This window comes from Suillus subalutaceus, assembly GCF_016647625.1.
Source record: "Suillus subalutaceus strain FC151 chromosome Unknown DFJ58scaffold_90, whole genome shotgun sequence".
In the NCBI taxonomy this organism is placed as follows: Eukaryota; Fungi; Basidiomycota; class Agaricomycetes; order Boletales; family Suillaceae; genus Suillus; species Suillus subalutaceus.
The window spans coordinates 156,204-176,776 of record NW_024540339.1 but is presented as its reverse complement, the minus strand read 5'-3'; the positions used below and the strand labels follow the sequence as shown (position 1 = coordinate 176,776).

The following is a 20,573-nucleotide window of genomic DNA, read 5'->3' as shown; positions in this document are numbered from 1 at the left end:
GTAGATTAATTTCTTCTCGCATGCTCTCTGCTTCATTCCGTATTTCAGGCCATCGCACTCTTCAACGCAGATCAACACGAAGAAGCAGTGCTGCTCATTAAAGAACTTGATGCCGCTTGTCCGAATACCGATCCTTTCGCGTGTCGCGTCGCGGAAGTAAGTATCATACGGCCACGCTCGGTTATTAAACCTGATCTTTGTCGTTGCACATTAGGTATATCTACGTGTTCAGCTCGGAACCAAAGCCTTGGGTGATGCGCGATACGACGAAGCCGTTGACCACTTCACTACTGCTGTCAACTCCAGCGCTTTCTCATCGAAATTCATTCATGAAACATATGAGGACTTGAGCGTGGTGTGTCAACATGATACATACATAATGCTTTTCATAATTTAGTGCTTTGTCCAGCTCTTCGGCTGGGATCTCCAGTCTTTATTGCTAACTACACACCAAAAACGGTGCCAAGCTTTCCTTTCGGCAGGTAAACATGATGAAGCCCTCGAAGCACACAAATACATGATGGATACAATTGACGAAACTGCGAAGGCCAGCTGCCTTGATTGGTCCAATGGCAAGTCTCCAGTCATGTCACCACGTGGCTATCATACCCACCCGCATGTCACTCAGAGTTCAAGGAGCAATGTAGTGCACTCGCTGAGCACGATGACCGTATTCTTGGTGTATGCACTCCCTTCCTCAACTCTTTCGCTACTTACCATAACTGTTATGCAGGCGGAAATCCCCGGGCAAGAGCAAGATGGCTACGATGCAGAACCCAATTTCTTGCGGTATCCTTCTTCTTTTCTCTCTCACGTCGTCCATTACAGCATTCTCAAATTTCCCAACCAAGACCTCAACAGCGCCCTGGGCATCTCAAAAGAGTCAGGCTCGCTATGACGAGAACCCCTCGCTCAGCTCCTCCACCTGCCTCACCCACCACCCCACCACCAGTCGTCGCTGCTACCACCTTCAAACCTCACCTACGACACCTATTCACTCGGACATCCCATCATGCAGCATCACCCATAGTCGATGTTCCGTTCGCGAAGGCTAAAGAGGTGTGTTGGGTTGATCTTTATCACTGTATCGTTGGTGTCTGATGCGTAGATCCACAGCGTAATGCTGCTGCGGGTGTTCCTGGTAATGACCCGGACATCGTACCTGATGAATATCTCGATACTACTCAACTGGACTCCGATACAAAACAAAAACAGCAACCAGAGGCAGTCCAGGTAGACGCTGGGGAGCATGGAGACGCTCGGTCGTGTTGCTGCCGTTAGAGGAGCTGGTGCATGTCCTTGGTATTTCACTTCTATTGTTAATCTTGTTATGATGTCTACATTGACCTGAAGCAGTATTTTATCGATAGGTGATGGGTACATCCTTTCGATTATGTGGAGTGTTCCTCCTCTATAACTAATTATGAACCTCGCATCTTCCATCTGTAAAGCTTAACTTGCACTTAGGTTATTGAGCGCCAGATATCGTACTCATGTACAACCACAGGGCCATTCTACATTCAAAGATGTCTCGTCGACTGCACAGGACATGCAGCGGTTCGTTCAAGTCTTCAGCACCATCATTTTACACAGTACTCCACATCTTTATGTATCAGCACTGCCATCCTCGCCCACCAATTCTGCGCCATCTAGAACATTTTCTGAACGGTTTCTGAATACTCTTCGTGTGACATCTGGATGTGATATGAACTGCCCGCCGGCTGCTCAGACCGTGCCCTCATGAGGCACGCTGATTTAGTGAACTCAGTTTTGTTCTCACCGGATGACACTCGCATTGTGAAGTGTTTCTTTCGACAACAGTGACTGTCTAGGTGCGGAATACACCGGCAGTGACGAGGCAGCCAGCTGGTGGGCCCTTGCGGGGGGCACACTGGCAGTTGGGTTAATTTAGTCTCGTTCTCACCGGATGGCACTCGCATCATGACCGGTTCACCCGATAATACTGACCGGCTGTGGGATGCAGTGATGGGACAGTCTTTCGGTCAGCCCTTGCGGGGGCATACTGATTATATTATCTCCGCCTCATTCTTGCCGGATGGCACTCGCATCGTGACTAGTTCTTCCAAATTGCCATCAAGCTGCGGGATGCAGCGACGGGGCAGCCAGTTCTATAGTGAGGCTTGCGGGAACACACTAGTCGGGTTCCGTTGGGTGACGCTCCCATCGTGGCTGGCCCGGGATCATGGGATAACACTGTTCGGCTGCAGGATGCAGGTCACGAAAGAAAAATGCACTCACCCACCTCCTCGGCCTCCCCCTAACAAGACAGACAGCCATGTACTGTTATCTTCCTAGAACGTCAACTCTGTTGGGGACGACGCGCATCAAAGAGAGACAAGCATTCTGGGTGAGAGCTCTCCTGCGCTGTTACGTGGGCGAGAGATCAAATGGCGAAATGTGCTGAGAAGATGTGAAGGTGCTGCTAGTAAGCACTGCGAAAATAATACAATTATCAGTTAAAATAATTGATCTTGTCATTGCAGTCCTTTCGACCTCGGAGAGCACGGGGATCAAGAATCAAGCAGCACCATAAACATGATTTGCAGACTTTTTATACTGGTTTACAGCGAATTGTAAGGTGAGGGATCGCGAAACCTAAGAGCTGAAAGGTTTTTTGAAAGTTGCTTGTGTAGTTTCGCACACAGCTGTAAGGAGAGTTTGTGATCATCATACAAAACAAACATACGGCCCATCTTATCTAACCGAGTTTGATTGCACGTGATCACTAATAAACAGTTTGAAATACAGTCGCGTCTCGTTCTCATCCACGAGTACTAAGCTTGGTCATGTTTCCACTCAAGAAGAGTCAATACCTTCTTCTCTCCTCTAACTATCTTCCCGTTGTCGAACAGCCCCCTGTTCACGAACCCGTTCTTCTCAAAAACTCGGTTGCTGCCAATATTCCCAGCAAAAGTGTGCGCTACAACATGGCGAACTCCCATTCTAGGGATCCCCCACGCTGTCATCAAGAGACCGATTGCTGCAGTCATGATGCCCCTTCCGTGGTGGCTCACAGCAATCCAATCTATCGCAAATGAAAATATGATAAACTCATCAGCATTGAGACAACAACCGTCATAGGCCCATAGAACCAACGTACCTCCAATAGCATACTGAATCGTCGGGTCCCCTGCTTGCTTCTTCGCATTATCTTCCCGCAGTCGCTTCCGTTCTACTTCGGCTAGTACCTCCTCGAATGGACTTCTTCTGAAATTGACATCTCCTATAAGAACATCCGTCCCATCTTCTTTGACTTCCCTAAGATTCCGCACAGGGTTCGCACCCACGAATTGAAGCGGGCCATTAGGAAAATCCTCCGCGCTCTTCCGTAGATATTCCAAAGTAGCATCTGATTCTTCTTTTATAAGCTGGATCCAAGAGTCCGCGTCTTCCGGTAGATAGGGCGTTGGAGGTCCTTCTATCCATCCGTAAATAGCGGGGTCGTTCATATGCTGCATGTGCATAGACTGATCTCCCTGTCGAGGTGGGGTGATAATGATGTTCTGGTGTGGTGCTGCAAGCCGGAGGAATGGTTCCCCAGTTTTAGGATTGATCTCGAGGGGATAGAGTTGGTATGTCATCTTTGGAGTGGGTGCTGAAGATCTATTGAAGTGGCGAAAAGCACTTACAAACTATTAGTGAAGGGAGTCACAATGTGTATGTTTGAGTCATGTACTAGAAGGCGGTGTAAGCCTGCAAGGTTGATAATAAACTACCCTAGATGGTTAGGCGCCCGTACGACTATGCAGACCAATTAGAACGAGTCATTCCTTTAGTAATACTCAGATCAGTGAACTGAGTTGAGGTTTGCACGAGGAAATATTTCTTTTCCTCATGAGAAATCGTTTACCTTGGGCGGGTTGTGGTGTCTACAGCAGTCCGTCCTAAATCTGATATGCACTGCGGTAGGAAGATATGGTGTACGATCATACATCTGATAGATAAAACACAAGGCATTTAGCAGTGAAGCTCATGTCGTCTTTTCCCCGCCAGACGTGCAGTAGCCTATGATATAGAACTAAATTTCTTTCACGAAACGCATCAAGTGCGTGCAACAGTGCATCCTTCTTCTTCTTTTCTCTCTCACATCGTGCATTCCAGCATTCTCAAACTTCCAGGCCACGACCTCAACAGCGCCATGGGCGTTTGAGAAGATTCAGGCTCGCTATGATAAGAATCCCTCGTTCAGTTCACTCACCAGCACCTGTACCAGTACCAGCACCAGTGGAAGGCATCGTGAAAAACATATAGGAGATTCAAGACATGTGGGGTGAGAGATGGAAATAGTAGCCGGAAACACCGATGTCACAGACGAAAAATCACTTTAACCTGGCCCTAGTCAGGTCCATACAATCGATACCCAAGTCTTCAGCAATGATCATCGCAGCCCGCTCTCCGATGAGAAGTGCCGTCGAATACGTGTTCTGTGTATATTGTTAGACCGCACATCAACAACCTCCTGTTCAGCACCCACCGTGCCAACGTTCAATGGCGAAATGGACATATCTGCGACCTTCAGGTTTGACACGCCGTATACATTTAGCCGAGCATCGACGACTCCTTGATCTGCCTCCGATTCCATGGCACAAGTCCCAAGCTACAAATATAAAGATCAGATATAAAATCATGAAAGGTTCAGCTGCACACACTGAGTGCCATCCCGTTTGCACTGATGTTCGATTCAGTATCTTACCGTGACTATGGAGATGGTAAGTCAGGACTTACCGACGTCGCGATGGAATTGATTGATCGCCTCGTCATCTTCGGCAGTGTAGATAATGTCAGGCGCATTCAAGTCCACTGGCCCGGAAGCTTCTCTGCAGGCTGCAGCGCTTCCCTCTGGGAAATCAGGATGACCAGCAGCGACTTCACCTCGGTAGGAAGCCATGCGTCGAAAGATTTCAGCGTGTCTTTTTGTACCCAAAGTCAAGAGGAGCGATATCGGATGGACTGTGTGGAGTCACACAAAATGCCTTAAAATGAAATGCATCCACTCACTCATCTAAGAACCCTGCAGTAAAGTCCAATCCTTCTTTTCCGTTCTCTGTCAATTTGATATGAACGCTTCCGACAGACACGGGGTAAAGCTATTGAAGAGATTTAGAAAAAAACCATGGGGTAGACGGAGAGCAGTACTGTATAATAACTAGCGGTCATGTAGTTGCGAGGAGGAAGGATAAGAGGCCTCGAGAGCGGTGAAACATATCTGGCTGTCATGATCATTGCCATGTCATCAAAGCCAAGCAATATGCACGCACCCTGCAAGAGCAGCAAATATTGCAACAGCCTTGTCTGGGCGGTCCTGGAAGAACTCCTTCCAGCGTGGTTGAAAGACTGGATCCATGGCTTTCAGTTCCTCGTCATCAGGACGCCATTTGACTTTCGAATCGAGACCACTGAGATACCAATCAGCACGATACCAGTAGCGATGACTTGCACCAACTTTTGTGCAATCAATGACTTGCCGTTGCTATTCCATTGTGCAAGGCTTTCTGCATTTGGGTAGTCGTAAATTGCTGGAATCATGGCGAGAACATGCTTACCCTGTAGAATACTCTCCCCACGCCAGAGAGCGTCCATGGTAACAACCTCGTCGGCAGCTAAGTATGGAACAAAGGCGTTATTGTGATCTGACTGTCCTTAGCCAAGCTCATAGAATAACTAGATAAAGAAGTTCACCTTGATAATTTTCTCCGACGCCAGGCAAATCCACCAATTGTTCGATGCCGCACCGCTTGAGAACCGCCTCAGCACCGATCCCAGACCTCTCCAGAATGGTCGGAGAACCAAATGTCCCAGCAGAGACAATGACAAGCTTTGATGCTCTCACAATACTCAACGACTGATCTGCGTCTGGGCAAGACACTGGGTCGCTGGCGAACTCAACACCTACAGCACGCTTGTCCCTTTCATTTCAAAAAGCCGTCAACTGTTTGCTGCAGTTGCGATCCCAGGGGGCCACTTACTCGAAGATGATACGCTTTACGTACTTTCCGTCCCAGACTTGTAGGTTTTGGTTGTGAGCTTGGTTGTAGATATAGTGGTGAGCCGCGTCCGAACGCTTTCCGGTTGTCCCGTCAATGTACCTTTTATACATGAGCCAAAAATTCGCAATAGCCTATGTGTGCAGGGACTCACTTCTGCCATGGCTGAGACAAATCTAGTTGGTGATCGTAGTTAGGGAAGGAAAATCATAGCTTACACTGTACGTATTGCATGTTTCCAAATCATTGGTGTCTTCGGCATACTGCCTCTTGTGATAGGTCGTGCCGACCTGGATGAACTCGTCGCAGATACCTAGTTTACACCCACCAGAGGACACCTTGATAGGTCCATCATAGCCGTGAGTTGGAAGATCGGGCTGGACCTCATATGTCTCCAGCTGTAAATTGAATGTATAAGCAATCTGAACAAATATCCTGAAAACGCATTCGAGACCTTCTTCATGAGGGGAATCAAATTCTCAGATTCCCAACCATTGACTCCCCAATCGTCATAGTCCGAAGCAGGTGCACGAGTGTATAACATTACTATCATTATCAGAGCCCTATTCGTCGTTGCGAGTATGCTACGCACAATTCACACATGAGCATCCGCCAACGCAACGACCGCAGGGGAACGATCGGTGTACGGCCGTTGAGACGAGGAGATGGATTTCCGATGTTGAATGTGACTGTGGTGCTCGTCGGTGCTTGGTTTAAGAGAAATTGGCAGGGTTGCACATGAATAGGTTTATCGAGGGCGTGTTGACCCGCTTCCAGAATCAAGATCCTCAACGAGGGATCATATGCAGCTAAGCACCTGCGACAACACAAGCTGTAGTACCACCTATACAGAATGATGGGTGAAGAGGAAAAAACCACTGCATGATGATATTTGCTCACCTCCAGCAAAAACGATATCGAATTCTGACAGGATTGGATGAGACATTAATATGAAGGGTTACTTTCAGGCTGCCGCTCATTGCTTCATCTTATGGCCTGCACCCCGAGTGAGGCACGCCCATTGGGACTCAGCGGCCCAAGACCGTCGGATGAACGGCAATAATGACTCCTTCCATTAGGCCATTGGAACATGAATGTAGGAAGAACACGAGGTGCATGTAATACTGCATGATTGGATGTGCAGCGTACAGAAGTTCCGACGCCGGTGCTTCGACCTATTGTTGAGCTCGCAAATAGCGCAGACCGTCTTATGCCCACCGCATTCGCGCGGTGACCGCATTATCCAATCGCACGGCACCAGCCTGAGGTTCAACCCCTTGAACTCCAGGCATTCCTTTCGGCAGGTAAACCTAATGAGGCCCTCGAAGCACACAAATACATGATGGATAACATCGACAAATCTGCGAAGGCTACGTGCCCAACAGGGAGTTAGTAGGCGCTGCATTTCTCCATATAGCTCCCCAACGTTATGGGTTTCGGTCTTGTGACCGAAGCGAGTTTGAATTAAGAGGGCCAACCAATGTATACAAGTAAGAACCACGACCAGAATGTCCCTCGGAGCACAGAGAAACGGATTCACAACCAAGTTCCATGTCCAGAAGGAAGAGCTCAAGTATAATGCAGCTCAAAGCGATAACACGATAGAGAGAGAATCCGTGATCAGGGTAGCCCTGCGGACGCAATGCAAGGGTGTCGCGGAATAAACAGATTGCAGCCCAGATTTTGAATATCCTCTTGCGAGTGTAACATGTCAGGTGGACGCACGCGAGACACTGGTGCAGAATCTGTTGTAAATGCTCCACAGCATCATTCAGATGAGAGACACTCTCGCCGGCCATGTATTCGGTAAAATGCGCCCGGCCTGAATCTGTGCACTGACTAATGTCGTGTTCGACGATAGACTACAGCGAGCGTTTGTCAGGATAAGCCGAAACAGTAAGTAGCACCACTTACATTAAACAATGCGCCCTCTTGATTTCGGCAGGCGCGTGTAACAGCAACTGTTGGTGCAAGGGAAGGTTGGACACCACGAACGGGAGGGTAGGACGGAAATACAACAAGTTAGGAATAGATGTACATGAAGGAGAAGCGGGTCACTCACCGAAGGCTCGCAGTTCATTCCATGATGAGGTGTTGGAGTAACTGCTCGACATGAGAAACAATGATATTCATGCGGCAATCTAGTAGATAGCTTTCAGCCAAATTCAAGGGCCGGGAAGTAGCAACTGGAATATCGCCATGAGGGGATATATCCTGGAAGCTGTGGAGTTGAACGCGTGTGCATAGTCTAGTCGAGGAAGGTGGGGCTTGTAGGGAGCATCCTTGTTAGAATGGTGATGAAGTGTGGCGAACTACTAGTACCTCGTGTCTTGGGCGTCTATGTAGGTTAGTGTGATGAAGCAACGTAAAAGCGCACCATGCACGCACCTCTGCAGCTTGGAGAAAGACACCCACAATCCCTCGACCGCGCTCAACACCATCAATCCCCAGTGAGCTCGCCGATGTTAGTAGAGTCTGATGACCGTGCAGGATTGCAACAAGAATGGACATGGGAAGGTAATTGGCAAACGAGACTGACTGAAACCAAACAGGCCAGGAGTTGGCTGAGAAACTGAGATGAGCGAGGAGCAAAACGCTGCAAGCAAGGGTGACGCCTTTGAAAGTCATGATTTGGATCAAACGCGTATTGAAAGGCAGAAAACTCCTCCAGTAAGAGCGGGTTTGCGATGAGAGAGAAATTTGGTTGCATCTGATACACAGGCAGATCTCGGGAATCGACGAGATGAGATCATATTTGCAGTGCACATAGACAAGTTACATGTCGAAGTGTTGGAGACATGTTCAACACGAGGAACAATGCTATTCATGTGGCAATCTATGTATGATGGGTAGCTTTCAGTCAAATTTGAGGGCCAGGAAGTAACTGCATTATCGCCATTGAATGGGAAGGTATATATTCTGGAAGCTGTGGAGTCAGACGCATGTACACAGTGCTGCCGAGCAAGGTGATTATGACTCGTGGTTGCTGGAACAGTGATGGATTGTGGATGGGAACTGTCTCATGTCTTGGGCGTCCATGGAAACGAGGTAGCTTAGCGTGGTGAAGCAGCATAAAAACGTACAATACACGCACCTCTGCAGCTTATATGTTGAGAAAGACACCCAGAATCCCTCGACCGTGCTCGACACCATCAACCTTCAGTAAGATGCTACCGCTCATTCCAAGCACCACATTCCTTCGAGTTTTTGAGGGGGACGCAAGCAGAGTCGCAGTGTTCCCTGATAAGCGACGAATAGTTACTTCGAGCAAGACACTTCATCTCTGGGACTTGAAGACAGGTGTTGTGTTGAAGAAGATGGATGGGCACAAAGCGGTGGCAACGGAGAACTCATCGCTTGGAGCGGAGAAACTGGAGAATCCCTCATCCAACCAATCAATGCCCACTCCAGTTGTATCAACTCGATGGATTTTTCTCCAGATGGTGCGGTGCTGGCCACTACTGCAACTGATGATCACCGTGAGGGTGAAGTTTTGGTGTACCAAAACGTGGCAGATGCAAGGAGAACCAATCGAACGTCTAACCAATTGTGTTCGATATTCGCCTTCTGGTGAACTTCTCGCCATCGCAGTTTTGGGACGGATCGAAATTTATAATCCAGGCACGAGGGAACTCGTCGCATCTTTCGGGGATTTCGGATCACTCGCGTGGACGCCGTGAAATGAATACCAAGATGATGCGATGGAGTAACCTACCTTCAAGGCCTCAAGTCTGATGAACTGGCCCTCCAACTGAGTATTATTCCCGCCCACTATCAAAGAAAGAACTCCTCAAGAGAGTGTCCCCGGTAGCGGCAGTTGCAGGCCCACTACCAGACCTAAGGAACACGAGCTGAGGATGGGAGGAACGTTCAAGTTGGAATACCTCCTTCGAGGGATCCCTTTCGACGTGGTAAAGACAATGGGCAGATGGTCGAGTGACTCGGACGCTGTTTGAGTCGCTGTACCTCAGTGATCACGCCTTGATTCTCGCCCCCTACATACAAGCGTCCCCAGCCCTCGAACCTTTCACGCGCTACACACTGCCACCAGTGCGATAAAAGTCGAGTGAGTTTCGCTCCTAATCTTTAGACATCAAGCTTCGCTATACGCGTCGCTGCACTCCTAGTTTTCGGGATCACGGCTCATCTTGGCGCTTAGGTTCGAACCTTTGTTTCAGGCCGGAAAGCCGTGCGGGCTTTCGCCCAAAGACTCAAAAGTCTACTTTCTTCCCTTTCGGCAACGTCTTCTATATCCAGCCAGTCACTCTGTACAGAAGCTTCTCCATGTGGTATCACTCGTTGTTTCTTAACCCAATCACAGCTCCTCTTCGAAGGTCACTGAGTAGTGCAGCACATAGATCTTCAGCAATGATCATCGCAGCCCGCTCTCCGATGAGAAGTGCCGTTGAATACGTGTTCTGTGGATATCGTTAGACCGTACATCGACAATCCCCTGTTCAGTACCCACCGTGCCAACATTCAATGGCGAAATGGACATATCTGCGACCTTCAGGTTCGACACGCCGTATACATTCAGCCGAGCGTCGACGACTCCTTGATCTGCCTCCGATTTCATGGCACAAGTCCCAAGCTACAAATATAAATATCAGATATGAAATCATGAAGGATTCAACTGCACACACTGAGTGCCATGCCGTTTGCACTGATGTTCGATTCAGTATCTTACCGTGATTATGGAGGTGGCAAGCCAGGACTTACCAATGTCGCGATGGAAATGATTGATCGCCTCGTCATCTTCGGCAGTGTAGACAATGTCAGGCGCATTCAAGTCCACTGGCCCGGAAGCTTCTCGGCAGGCTGCAGCGCTTCCCTCTGGGAAATTAGGATGGCCAGCAGTGACTTCACCTCGGTAGGAAGCCATGCGTCGAAATATTTCGCGCGTCTTTTTGTACCCGAAATCAAGAGGAATAATATCGGATGGACTGTGTAGAATATGGTAACCACACAAAGTGCCCTAAAATGAAATGCCACTCACTGGTCTAGGAAGCCTGTAGTAAAGTCCATTCCTTCTTTGTCGTCCTCTGTCAGATTGATATGAACGCTTCCGACAGACACGGGGTAAAGCTATTGAAGAGATTCAGAAAAAAAGTCACGGAGTAGACGGAGAGCAGTACTGTATAATAACCGGCGGTCATATAGTTGCGAGGGAGGATACTCGAGAGCGGTGAAACATATCTGGCTTTCATGAGGATTGCCATATCATCAAGGCCAGGCAATATGCACGCACCCTACAAGAGGAGCAAATATTGCAACAGCTTTGTCTGGGCGGTCCTGGAAGAACTCCTTCCAGCGTGGTTGAAAAACTGGATTCATGGTTTTCAATTCCTCGTCATCAGGACGCCACTTGATTTTTGAATCAAAGCCACTGAGACACCAATCAGCACAATACAGTAGTGATGACTTGCACCAACTTTTGTGCAATCAATGACTTGCCGCTGCTATTCCATTGTGCAAGGCTTTCTGCATTTGGGTAGTTGTAAATTGCTGGAATCATGGCGAGAACATACTTACCCTGTACGATACTCTCCCCACGCCAGAGAGCGTCCATGGTAACAACCTCGTCGGAAGCTAAGTATGGAACAAAAGCGACATTGTGATGAGGGCAGTGAATATGCAGAATGAAGGGCCGGCACAGATCAAGCATGACGCAAGAGACAGGTATGAATGAGAGATAGATGGGAAGATGTAGATGTAAATGCATGCGAAGTAGATCATTCACAAAAAGGATCATCACCGTGATCGAAGTTCCAGTCACTCCAGGATATTTCAGGTGACATATGTGATAACCTACAAATCGAAAATCAGTTCTCAAATCAGGTCTGCAAGCCTCCGTGGATTGCCTTGCAGGGTCACAGTATCAGCCACGCTACAGTTCTCTCGGATCACAGTACTCGGATAGCTGATTTCCGGAGTCGAATCGAGTTTGATGGACGCATAATTAAATGCCTGCGGGTATGCGCGCTCGGAAGGGACTTGGTAAGATTCTTTCCACTGACGGCGACTGTAGATAGAGCGTGTAGGTCGTGAAATGAATACCAAGATGATGCGATGGAGTAACCTACCTCCAAGGCTTCAAGTCTGATGAACTGGCCCTCCAACTGAGTATTATTGGCGTGAGGAAGTAAACGATGAGGGTCATAAAGGATCTATAATGATCTGAGTCTTTAGGATGAGCGGACGGCACGATCATCTGCATTGTCCTGCCATCAAGTATTACTATTACATTATATCCGAGTCCTTCAGGGACGCGGATTCGAGTGACTGACAGCATCATTCCTGCGTCGTCCGCTATTGATGAGATTGAAACCATTGCTGTTGTCTTTTTGGACTTTGGGAGCACGGGCATCAAGATTTAAGATGCATCACCGTGACAGACATGATTTGTGGAACTGCTCTACGGGAGTCGTAAGGTTCGGTATTGTGGGCAATGTAGCAAACAATGCAGAAGCGCTAGAAGCGACTTTGGCAATCGAAAGTGTATGCTCTTGCAAATCCACCTTCGAGAGATAAAATAGCCTTGGAATTTGCATTTGGGACAAATGCGAACTTGTTGTTGGCACCTGGGTTGGTATGTGACGTGAGTGTTGGTTGTGGTCAGAGTCAGACAGTTTTTTTTTATTTTTATTTTTATTTTTAATCATTGTTTATTGTCCGCTGGGGCGAAGCCCTATGTTAGACAAAACATGCTGTATCCACAATATATAATCTTATGATGACTTGGAGCGCGGCGTCCACCCGCGTGCGTCTCACGTGCGCTTACTTGACCAATTTCTACTACCACTACCATTCAGAAACCTACTAACGTTACCATCATTAGCTTCGCTCCATCACTTACAACATTGCCGAGTCCTCGTGACTCACGAAATTTACTTCATTTGGTTGCGAGCACATCATCAATTCCTTATAAGCTGACCCTTTCATCTGCGTCATCTTGCTGTTTGAACACCGCAGCTCCAAAACATGTCGACGTCATTTACGCACAACGAAAAATATAAATTCTGAGTCGTTCTTCATCAGTTTGCCCACGCATCATTTGTGTTTTACGACTTGATCTATTATGCCCGGTTCATCCATGAATCCGTCTTGATGATATTTCACACAGTCGTATACTACAGTGCTGACACTGTAAAAGAAGATGATCAGCTCATAGCAGATCACCCTGAAGCGACACCTGATTTTCTCGCAATTCTCTCACAAAATGGAATTCCAAAGCACGAACTTTATCTCAAGCAGGGCTGTATTTGCTCACTTAGGCGCAATATGTCTGTTCAGAAGGAACTGGTGAAGAATGCACGCCTCATCATACAACAATTGCACCGCCGTTATGTCAAGGTTCGAGTCATCAACAACAGGACAGGTCAACTTGGAGATACTCAATACATCCCCCGCATCCACTTCGAATTCACACCCCCACGCGTAAGTTAGACTGTTCATCGTCTACAATTTCCCCTCCGTCTTGCATATGCAACGACTTTCAATGGTTGCCAAGGTCTAACCCTTGACAAGACCGTTCTCAACCTTCGCTGCCAAGTCTTCGCACACGGTCAACTGTACACAGCCCTTTCACGGATCCGTCAACGAGACGATTCACGCATCCTATTTTCAGAAGACAAACCAAATGACGATTTCAATACGTCCAACGTCGTGTATAAAGAATTGTTATTAGATTTGAACTAGATCCATCTAACGAGCCGCGCAGCGGCAAGCACTTGTATTATATATACTGTATGTGCGTTATTTCTTGTTTCGGTTGGTGGGTCCCGTTCAATGGTCCCGGCCGGAGCGGGGACGGTAGCACCAACTGAAGGTGATAGGATTAATGGTTACAAAGATTTTGTCGTCTTCTGTCTTCTTCGTCTATGTTCTTTGCTTGTTCTTTTCTTCTGGCAGTTTGACGTCGCTGAACACTGTCTCGAATCTTCTTGTGGTCGCGATGTACTTGAACAGGGCTTTCAAGCAGTCAGGTTCGTTGAGGATGTGTTTCATGTGGTGCGCTTTCGTGCCTAGTTCTGCGCGGAGGATGTTGCGTTGTCTCGTATAGGCTGGGCATGAGAGTAGGAAGTGGTGTACTGATTCATTGCTTTCCTCGCATTGAGAACACATTGACGTTGCTGACTTTGCTATTCGATGTAGGTGCTTGTTGAGTGGTGCGTGGCCCGATCTTAATTGGAACAAGAGGGAGCTTTGTTGGAGTCAGACAGTAGTGCGCGCTATAACTTGAAATTTTACTTTGCCTCCGGCCAACCTCCGACAAATTTGTAGTGTGCACATTCCACACGTCTTTGACATTATATCAGGCACGCTGCGAGTCCAGGGAGATTCGAGACAAGTGGAGTGAGATACGGACATAGTAGCCGGAAACACTGATGTTACAGGCGAAAAATCAACTAAACCTGGCCCTAGTCAGGTCCATACTATTGATACCCAAGTCTTCAGCAATGATCATCGCAGCCCGCTCTCCGATGAGAAGTGCCGTCGAATACGTGTTCTGTGGATATGATTAGACCGCACATCAACAATCCCCTGTTCAGTACCCACCGTGCCAACGTTCAATGGCGAAATGGACATATCTGCAACCTTCAGGTTTGACACGCCGTATACATTTAGCCGAGCGTCGACGAACTCCTTGATCTGCCTCCAATTTCATGGCACAAGTCCCAAGCTACAAATATAAAGATCAGATGTGAAATCATGAAAGGTTCAGCTGCACACACTGAGTGCGATACCGGTTGTGCTGATGTTCGATTCAGTGTTTTACCGTGACAATGGAGATGGCAAGTCAGGACTTACTGGTGTCACGGTGGAATTGATTGATCGCTTCGTCATCTTCGGCAGTGTAGACAATGTCAGGCGCACTCAAGTCCACTGGCCCAGACGCTTCTCTGCAGGCTGCAGCGCTTCCCTCTGGGAAATTAGGATGGCCAGCAGTGACTTCACCTCGGTAGGAAGCCATGCGTCGAAAGATTTCGCGTGTCCTTTTGTACCCGAAGTCAAGAGGAACAATATCGGATGGACTGTGCGGAATACCGTAGTCACACAAAGTGCCCTAAAATGAAAATGTGTCCACTCACTGGTCTAGGAAGCCTGTAGTGAAGTCCATTCCTTCTTTGTCGTCCTCTGGGACGTTGATATGAACGCTTCCGACAGACACGGGGTAAAGCTATCGAAGAGATTCAGAAAAAAGCCATGGGATAGACAGACAGCAGTACTGTATAATAGAAGGCGGTCATGTGGTTGCGAGGAGGAAGAAGGGGCCCCGAGGCCGGTAGACCATATCTGGCTGTCATGAGCATTGTCATATAATCAAAGCCAAGCAATATGCATGCACCCTGCAAAAATTGCAAAAATTGCAACAGCCTTGTCTGGGCGGTCCTGGAAGAACTCCTTCCAGCGTGGTTGAAAAACTGGATCCATGGCTTTCAATTCCTCGTCATCAGGACGCCACTTGATTTTTGAGTCAAGGCCACTGAGACACCAATCAGCGCGATACTAGCAGTGACTAGTAATTGCACCAACTTTTGTGCAATCAATGACTTGCCGCCACTGTTCCATTGTGCAAGGCTTTCTACATTCGGGTAGTTGTAAATTGCTCGAATCACGGCGTGAACATGCTTACCCTGTACGATACTCTCCCCACGCCAGAGAGCGTCCATGGTAACAACCTCGTCGGAAGCTAAGTATGGAACAAAAGCGACATTGTGATCTGACCGTCCTAAGCCAAGCTCATAGAATAAATGAATAAAAAAGTGCACCTCGATAATTTTCTCCGACGCCAGGCAAATTCACCAATTGCTTGATATTGCACCGCTTAAGAACTGCCTCGGCACCGATCCCAGACCTCTCCAAAATGGTCGGAGAACCAAATGCCCCAGCAGAGACAATGACAAGCTTTGATGCTCTCACAATACTCGACGACTGATCTGCGTCTGGGCAAGACACTGGGTCGCTGGTGAACTCGACACCTACAGCACGCTTGTCCCTTTCATTTCAAAAAGCCGTCAACCATTTGCTGCAGTTGTGATCCCAGGGGGCCACTTACTCGAAGATGATGCGCTTTACGCGCTTTCCGTCCCAGACTTGTAAATTTGGGTTGTGGGTTTGGTTGTAGACATAGTGGTGAGCCGCGTCCGAACGCTTTCCGGTTGTCCCGTCAATGTACCTTTTATACATGAGCCAAAAATTCGCAATAGCCTACGTGTGCAGGAACTCACTTCCGCCATGGCTGAGACAAATCTAGTTAGTGGTCGCAGTTAGGGAAGGAACATCATAGCTCACACTGTATGTATTGCATGTTTCCAAATCATTGGTGTCGTCGGCATACTGCCTCTTGTGATAGGTCGTGCCAACCTGGATGAACTCGTCGCAGATATCTAGTTTACACCCACCAGAGGACACCTTGATAGGTCCATCATAGCCGTGAGTTGGAAGATCGGGCTGGACCTCATATGTCTCCAGCTATAAATTAAATGTATAAGCAATTTGAACAAATATCCTGAAACGCATTCAAGACCTTCTTCATGAGGGGAATCAAATTCTCGGATTCCCAACCATTGGCTCCCCAATCGTCATAGTCTGAAGCAGGTGCACGAGTGTATCCCATAACTGTCTCATTATCAGAGTCCTATTCATTATTGCAAGTAAGCTACGCACAATTCACGCATGAGCCTCCACCAACGCAACGACCGCAGGGAACGATCGGTGCACGGCCGTTGAGACGAGGAGATGGATTTCCGATGTTGAATGTGACCGTAGTGCTCGTCGGCACCAGGTTGAAGGGAAATTGGTAGGGTTGCACATGGATAGGTTTATTGAGGGTGTGTTGACCCGCTTCCAGAATCAAGATCCTCAATGAGGGATCACATGCAGCTAAGCGACCTGCGACAACACAGGCTGTAGTACCACCTATACAGAATGATGGGTGAAGAGGGAAAACCACAACAAGATGTTTGCTCACCCCCAGCAAAAACGATATCAAATTCCGACAGGATTGGATGAGACATTAATGTGAAGGGTTACTTTGAGGCCGCCGCTTATTGCTTCATCTTATGGCCTTCACCCAAGCGAAACGCCAAACATTACGCCCACTAGAAACTTGCCACATCTCGCAAATCGCACAATCAAGACCGCGACGAACGGCAATACTGACTGCTTTCACTAGGCCACGTCGAGTAATTGGGACCCGAATGTGAGAAGAACACGGGGTGCATATGATACTGCGTCATTGAATACCGGTGGCGTACAGAACGGCGCGGTGACTCTCCATATTGTGGAGCTCGCAAACGGCTTACGCCCACCGTATTTGCTACCGCAGTTATCGCATCATCCAATCGCACAGCATCAGGTTTAACCACAATTGAACTAGTGTGCCATCCAGACGTGGTATAAATGGCTGTGACATCTGCCACAACCCCCTATTTCGCGTGGTCCATGGTGACATCTACATACTCAGATCGTGAGTGGAGAACTGGTGGGGATCGTCGCTGCTCACGCTGGGTCTCCTGTAATGTCCTACTGGAGACGACCTCGGTGATACCTGCTTGATGACCCGGCAAAATATTTCGAACTAACCAGAACTCACCATTAGTACACCATCATGGCTCTCGTTCGTGCCATCATTATGTCTGCAAATAGACCCAGGGCCAGTGAAATATGTTAAAGCGCTGGAACACAGTATCGCAAAAGCAGTTCCGGTTGCCATAGGACTACTCCCAAAGCCTAACGCAGAAAGGACTGTCCATTTGAAAAAAAAGGAAAGAGCTTAGGTCCTATGATGCTTGCGGAAAAATAGTGTCATTCAGAGTAGATTTAAAACATGTCCTGAAGAGTCAGGACTCAGGATGCGCCATGACAGTTCAAGAAACTCGCTTGAAATTCTCAAATTTAAACTCCGTTCAAACAAGTCTGACGCTCAGAAAATGTTACAAGTCTTGTGTAGGGTTAAGGTTACCTGCCCTTGGTCAAAATTTCAACTTAAGTGTAGATATTTGCATAGTCTACATGTACAAAAGACTGCTAATAAATGTAAAAAATACGCAAGGTGGATCAACTCACAAAACAACTTGAAGGGGATGAGGTACTGGTGTGAGAGCGGCTTGCAGCATGATGGGGTGATGTCACGAGTTCCAAATACAAACCATTATTCTTTCCTAAATACTCGTAAGACACGCGTTAAGCGCCCGTTACAAGCGCCTGTTGTTAGCGCTCAACCAGCGTCTGTACCTATAACCTTCACAAACCCTAACCCGAACTTCTCCATTCCATTAGCGCCCACTACTTCTATCTCCGACATCTCTGAATTCGACTTCCTTACTCAAGCAATCAAGTCACGTGACTCTAGAACCTTCGAGAACCCTTGCACAGCCATCACACGTTCCATGACATCATAGTGTAGTTATATTTAGAACATCGTACGATTCCCTTTCCTATTTAATGATTGGCTAGTTAGTTCAGATTCAGATTCAGTCTCCGCTTCAATATATGTATATAGGTAGCTCATTGTAGTCAGTAGTTCTCCAGTTCAAACCTCTTTTGTATTAGCTCATTGCTAGCAATCCTAAGACGTCCCTGCTCATTATCTTTTCTTTGTTCGATAACCTTTGTTTGAGTCCTAGTCTCTGCCCCTGCGTTAATTCGTTAAAAGGGTTGTGACATTAGGTTTGAACTATAGGGGACTCCGACTCCACGCATTACCGCTTGCATACCTTTTCTCTTTGATCTGAGCATCTTGCGATTATCCGCGATCCTCAATCAAACAGAACCGTTACACGTTTTACTTTGCCTGGCTTAACAGCTGCGACCCTTGATTTTATCACTCTCCCCTTTGCTCGCTTGAGTGCATTCATACCTATCTGTTTCGTAGTTAGTAGTCCTATACCAGGCCCTGCCTTACATTGCAGCCGCCAGTATACGGAGGTGTTCACGACATTAGGCGTGTCACTACAACTTTGAGTGCTGGCCCAAGACCCTGCCTGCTCAACGTTACTATAATTTCCTTTTTACCTATCACCTTTCTTCGTACGATACGTAGGCTACTCTACCCAAGTATTTAGAGGAATTTCCTAGTCCAGACTCGGTCGCTTGTAAGCTTCGGCTGGAAGAGCACCTTGGCGTTCTAGTTTTCCCACTTGGCGAGTATAGTTGTTACGTACACATCTCTTTTAGTCAGTATCTAGGGAAGAGTCAGTTGGGTTTTACCAGGACCCTTTGACCCTGAAGTACGAGGTAGATCCGATCAGATATCGGGGACCGCTTCAGTTTTCCAGATTACGTATCCTTTTCCATCTTCCCTTTTCATCACCTTTCCCTTCCGGAAGAGCCGTTACGACTAGCTCTTCACAGACATCAGTAAATCGGGTTCCAGAAAACAACTGGTACTATGTCTGAACCAACCGCACCAAGAATGCCGAGTAGCAGCGAAGAGTTTGTACAATATGTACAAGAGCAGATCGCCGCAAACAATGCACTGTGGCAAAATCAAGTCACGGCCTTGCAAAACAAGAATGACGAGCTACAAACCAAAAACGAAGATCTAGCTCTACGGATTCAGATGCAACAAGCCGAGATCGACAAACTCACCGCTTCCCCATCCCTCGGATCATCAGCCGCTTCCACCACAGCCTCGATCAAGATGGCTAAACCCACAGAATTCACAGGTGATAAAGATTCCATTGATGCTAAGATGTGGGCAACCCAAATAGCGCTCTATATGACGCAATGGCCCAGCATCACGGAAAGACAAAGAATTTCGATCATGCTTTCGTTCATGAAAGGATCTGCTGCTAAATGGGCGCAGTCCTACATTGAAGAACATGCGACTGGAACTCTCACCATGAAGAAGTTAGATGAAGACTTCACCGCCATGTGGGCACAAGAAGACCTTGAAGGCAAGGCAGTTCGGGAATTGGATTCCTTAAGACAAGGATCCTCTACCGTCCCAGAGTATACAGCTACTTTCAAACAAAAAGCTGCACACACCAGATTCTCTGACTACGATCTACGCCAGAAATATAGGGCAGGATTGCAAGATCGCGTCAAATTACAACTCGCTCACATCGCCTACAAAGACAAGGACAACATGCAGAAATTGATAGAGCATGCGATCCAAATAGGACGAAACTTCGAGGAGTTAGATGCGGAGAAGAAGAAGACTTCCTTCTGGACCCCTAACAGGGCCGCGAGGAACTTCGAACCAAGGGCTGGTCCCAGAGACAGTAACACCATGGACGTCGACGCCAACAAGCAGAGAGGAGCTCCCAAACCTCAAGGAAAGACTGGTTCTTTCAACTGCTACCGTTGTGGCGAAGAAGGCCATATGGCAAGAAACTGCAAGGGCGCTCCAAAAGCGCAAGTGAAGGCTACTGAAGTGCCAAAGGAAGACTCGATGCCCCAATGGTTTAAAGACTATGTTAAAGCCAAAGGAGATAAGGGTTTTTAGAGAGGTCTGAGTTAGAGTCTGCGGACTTGGACCCGAACAATCGTTTCTCCATCTTATCTACGTTCTCGGATGTAACAGAAGTATATTTGCGATCGAAATCAGAGCATTTTTAC

The 20,573-nt window shown here is 47.7% G+C and overlaps 4 protein-coding genes across 4 annotated transcripts; all 4 read right to left on the bottom strand.

Moving 5' to 3' along the window:
- Positions 1-2,765: 2,765 nt before the first annotated feature.
- Positions 2,766-3,707, bottom strand: DFJ58DRAFT_799278 (GNAT domain-containing protein). The gene is made up of 3 exons (XM_041390737.1): positions 3,651-3,707; positions 3,122-3,602; positions 2,766-3,046 (listed from the first exon to the last, which is right to left on the bottom strand). Exons 2-3 carry the CDS (start codon positions 3,600-3,602, stop codon positions 2,796-2,798), a joined length of 732 nt encoding a protein of 243 aa, XP_041241434.1. The 5' UTR covers positions 3,651-3,707; the 3' UTR covers positions 2,766-2,795.
- Positions 3,708-4,340: 633 nt separating this feature from the next.
- Positions 4,341-6,549, bottom strand: DFJ58DRAFT_892952 (uncharacterized protein; the record flags this gene model as incomplete). Its single annotated transcript, XM_041394792.1, has 13 exons — positions 4,341-4,445; positions 4,496-4,618; positions 4,671-4,690; positions 4,747-4,931; positions 5,020-5,108; positions 5,158-5,227; positions 5,280-5,417; positions 5,465-5,651; positions 5,701-5,927; positions 5,988-6,107; positions 6,160-6,170; positions 6,224-6,403; positions 6,460-6,549. The coding sequence occupies 13 exons, from the start codon at positions 6,547-6,549 to the stop codon at positions 4,341-4,343; spliced, it is 1,545 nt and encodes a 514-aa protein (XP_041241433.1).
- Positions 6,550-10,164: 3,615 nt separating this feature from the next.
- DFJ58DRAFT_498248 (GMC oxidoreductase-domain-containing protein) lies at positions 10,165-12,008 on the bottom strand. The gene is made up of 9 exons (XM_041380693.1): positions 11,538-12,008; positions 11,438-11,486; positions 11,254-11,391; positions 11,141-11,201; positions 11,002-11,090; positions 10,725-10,948; positions 10,649-10,668; positions 10,474-10,596; positions 10,165-10,423 (listed from the first exon to the last, which is right to left on the bottom strand). The coding sequence occupies exons 1-9, from the start codon at positions 11,755-11,757 to the stop codon at positions 10,298-10,300; spliced, it is 1,050 nt and encodes a 349-aa protein (XP_041241432.1). The 5' UTR covers positions 11,758-12,008; the 3' UTR covers positions 10,165-10,297.
- Positions 12,009-14,409: 2,401 nt separating this feature from the next.
- Positions 14,410-17,026, bottom strand: DFJ58DRAFT_843496 (GMC oxidoreductase-domain-containing protein; the record flags this gene model as incomplete). Its single annotated transcript, XM_041392983.1, has 16 exons — positions 14,410-14,514; positions 14,565-14,657; positions 14,741-14,760; positions 14,817-15,040; positions 15,098-15,186; positions 15,228-15,306; positions 15,355-15,492; positions 15,543-15,591; positions 15,643-15,738; positions 15,779-16,005; positions 16,066-16,185; positions 16,238-16,248; positions 16,302-16,481; positions 16,537-16,628; positions 16,677-16,928; positions 16,981-17,026. The coding sequence occupies 16 exons, from the start codon at positions 17,024-17,026 to the stop codon at positions 14,410-14,412; spliced, it is 1,821 nt and encodes a 606-aa protein (XP_041241431.1).
- Between the last annotated feature and the right edge of the window lie 3,547 nt (positions 17,027-20,573).

Bases quoted from the DNA above. Each gene is read 5' to 3' on its own strand.
- DFJ58DRAFT_799278 (XM_041390737.1), bottom strand. From the start codon at position 3,602: ATGACATACCAACTCTATCCCCTCGAGATCAATCCTAAAACTGGGGAA. The intron at 3,047-3,121 runs GTACGTTGGTTC...CATTTGCGATAG, and splicing joins GATTCAGTATGCTATTGGAG to ATTGGATTGCTGTGAGCCAC.
- DFJ58DRAFT_498248 (XM_041380693.1), bottom strand. From the start codon at position 11,757: ATGATCCTTTTTGTGAATGATCTACTTCGCATGCATTTACATCTACAT. The intron at 10,597-10,648 runs GTGTGTGCAGTT...TTATATTTGTAG, and splicing joins TGCAAACGGCATGGCACTCA to CTTGGGACTTGTGCCATGAA. The intron at 10,424-10,473 runs GTGGGTACTGAA...CGATATCCACAG, and splicing joins CGCCATTGAATGTTGGCACG to AACACGTATTCAACGGCACT.